The sequence below is a fragment of the Limulus polyphemus genome, unplaced genomic scaffold (assembly GCF_000517525.1).
Source record: "Limulus polyphemus unplaced genomic scaffold, Limulus_polyphemus-2.1.2 Scaffold14564, whole genome shotgun sequence".
In the NCBI taxonomy this organism is placed as follows: Eukaryota; Metazoa; Arthropoda; class Merostomata; order Xiphosura; family Limulidae; genus Limulus; species Limulus polyphemus.
Window position 1 is genome coordinate 1 of NW_013680174.1, and position 2,752 is coordinate 2,752.

At 33.2% G+C, this 2,752-nt stretch overlaps 1 protein-coding gene across 1 annotated transcript; it reads left to right on the forward strand.

Moving 5' to 3' along the window:
* Positions 1-404: 404 nt before the first annotated feature.
* LOC106477364 lies at positions 405-2,534 on the forward strand. The gene is made up of 3 exons (XM_013937942.2): positions 405-702; positions 1,570-2,259; positions 2,325-2,534. The coding sequence occupies exons 1-3, from the start codon at positions 427-429 to the stop codon at positions 2,340-2,342; spliced, it is 984 nt and encodes a 327-aa protein (XP_013793396.2). The 5' UTR covers positions 405-426; the 3' UTR covers positions 2,343-2,534.
* Positions 2,535-2,752: the final 218 nt, after the last annotated feature.

Here is a 2,752-nt window from a genome sequence, read left to right on the forward strand (position 1 = left end):
TAACATTTTATTTAGAGGTAGGACGTTAAAGTATTGAATGTATTTATGTATTTTCAATGCAGGTAACGTATGGGTATAACATTTTATTTAGAGGTAGGACGTTAAAGTATTGGATGTATTTATGTATTTTCAATGCAGGTAACGTATGGGTATAACATTTTATTTAGAGGTAGGACGTTAATGTATTGGATGTATTTATATATTTTCAATGCCGGTAACTTATGGATATAACATTTTATTTAGAGGTAGGACGTTAATGTATTGGATGTATTTATGTATTTTCAATGCCGGTAACTTATGGATATAACATTTTATTTAGAGGTAGGACGTTAAAGTATAGGTACCTTAAAGTGTCCAATGTAGTATTTCATTTAACATATTTCTCATCAACTAAGAAAACATCATATCTGACAACAGTACTGCTACATGTTTTTATCCTCAGGTTCTTTTGCTGATACTTTCTCCATCACTGAAACCAGTTTGAAGGAATTGACTAAATCACTGAATGCAGTGTTTAATCAGTATGTGATTGTTTCCCGGGAAGAACTGAAGTCTCAAAAACGTGAGGCTCTGTATGTAGTGGAATGTATACGTAAAAATATAGAATCAAACGTACAGATCTATCCAGTTGGAAGTTGTAGAACAAATCTCCATGTAAGAGGGCGCTATGATTTTGACTTTCAGCTGCGACATCTTGATCAGGTAAGGCAGGTTTATAAATAGAAATCATATATCTTATAAGTTTTCTTTGTTTGTTGTTGTTAAGCACAAAGCTACACAATGGGCTATCTGGGCTGTACTCATTACAGGTATTGAAAACCCAATTTTTAGCATTACAAATCTACAGACTTACTGTTAAGCTAGTGAGGGTGCTATTTATAAGTCAGCTAAATTCTTTGTTTAATATCGAAAGACATAAGAAACGAGCATATTAATTTTCAGGATATTACTTATGTGAGAAAAACTGCCGTTTTAATAAATACTCAATTTTAAATAACGAAAGGTAAGGAAAGAACTATAATATAATTGTGTAATTTATTAAAAACGTTTGTGATTTGCAGAAGTTTGGTGTGGTTTGTTTTGAATTTCGAGCAAAGCTACACGAGGTGTATCTGCGCTAATCGTCCCTAATTTAGCAGCAATAGATTATGAGGGAAGGCAGCTAGTCAATTGTTGGGCTGCTATTTTACCAAGGAATAATAAGATTGAGCGTCACATTATATCGCCTCCACGGGTGAAAGAACAAGCATGTTCGGTGACGAGAATTCTATACCTCGACTCTCAGACTGCGAGTCGAACATCTTATTACAACCTGCCACACCAAGCCTCTCAGCAGAAGTCCTGAGAGTTTAGAACATTGATACTCGCAGTGCGTGTAGAGAAGAAACATATCGTGAGCTTTGTCTATAACAAGAAACAACAAATTAAAAATTGTCATCTCTGTATTATATTACTCATCATGATCACTTCAGACAGTAACCTTTTTTTTAACTGTGATAAAAAAAATATATCTAATTGTTAATAATTGATTGTTTCTTTTAATGGTATGAATATTTTGTTTTCTTTTAGTTGTTATATAACCTGGAAATGGATGAATTTCAAGTGACTTGTAATAAGAATAGCATACAGTTTAGGAAGAGCGTATTTGATGTATGTAAGAGTTCTGTTGAAGAATTAGATATGTTGCCAGGAAAACATATAGAAGCTAAAGAAGGTGTTAAGGCCATGCAGATAAGAATCACCAACAACCATACTAATGCTAAAATAAAAATTGATGTAGTGCCAGCTATTGACGTGTCCAATTCACAAGTTGTGTTGAATAAACTGAAAAAAATGCCATTAGTGGTAAAGCAACTGGAGCTGTGTCATAGTAACCTTGACCACCTAAGCATAAGAAAGGTTCCTATTGCTCATATCTTACCCAACGAAGAAAGGAATGTTTGGGAACTTGACCTGACTCCACTTTGCAAACATGTCTTGAGTCGTCTTTTTCAAAATAAAAAGGCCATCCGTATACTTAAATCACTCAGAGATAAGATGGAGTGGTACAAAAGTGGGTTTTATAGCTCACACATATTTACTGTTATTCTGCTCAGCTTAGATTTAGATCCTGATAGCTCACTGGGCAGAATCTTTGTCGAAGCTTTATTGAAGCTGTATAAAGCTTTGGAAAAAGGATATCTGCCAGATATATTTCATCCACATAAAAACCACTTTGAACAAGTGACAACGGAGGACCGTGAAAGTATCTTGGAAGATGTTAGAAAAATTTTAGAATGCATTAAAGATGATGCAAGATGCATTCTGAGAAAGTATCTTGGAAGATGTTAGAAAAATTTTAGAATGCATTAAAGATGATGCAAGATGCATTCTGAACTACTTTCAAAGTAAATAATGTAGATTTTTGAAAGTGGCAGGAAAGTGAACTTGTTACCTTAATTCGATCTTAATTTCATGTTTTGCAAATTTGTGTATTATTATATATATACATAAAACTAAAGCCGTTCAAACTTACTTGATTTGATGCTATGAAATAAGGTTGCTGAATCCTTTCTTTTTAAATCTTAACTACAAAATGTCTAGAGTTATAATAGCTTGGGTATGTTATATTATAATGTCTATTTACCGTATATGTTTCTCCTTCACTCTATGTTTTGAAAACTTAGCATACATTAACAGGGAACTTCCAACATAATACGTTTAAGTATAGAATTAACCAACTCCTATGGAGTCAATATGGTATTCAGTTTAA

What these genes read in the sequence shown, in the direction of transcription:
- LOC106477364 (XM_013937942.2), top strand. Translation starts at nt 427, where the DNA reads ATGTTTTTATCCTCAGGTTCTTTTGCTGATACTTTCTCCATCACTGAA. An exon ending in AGCTGCGACATCTTGATCAG is followed by an intron (nt 703 to 1,569) that starts GTAAGGCAGGTT and finishes GTTTTCTTTTAG; the next exon opens with TTGTTATATAACCTGGAAAT.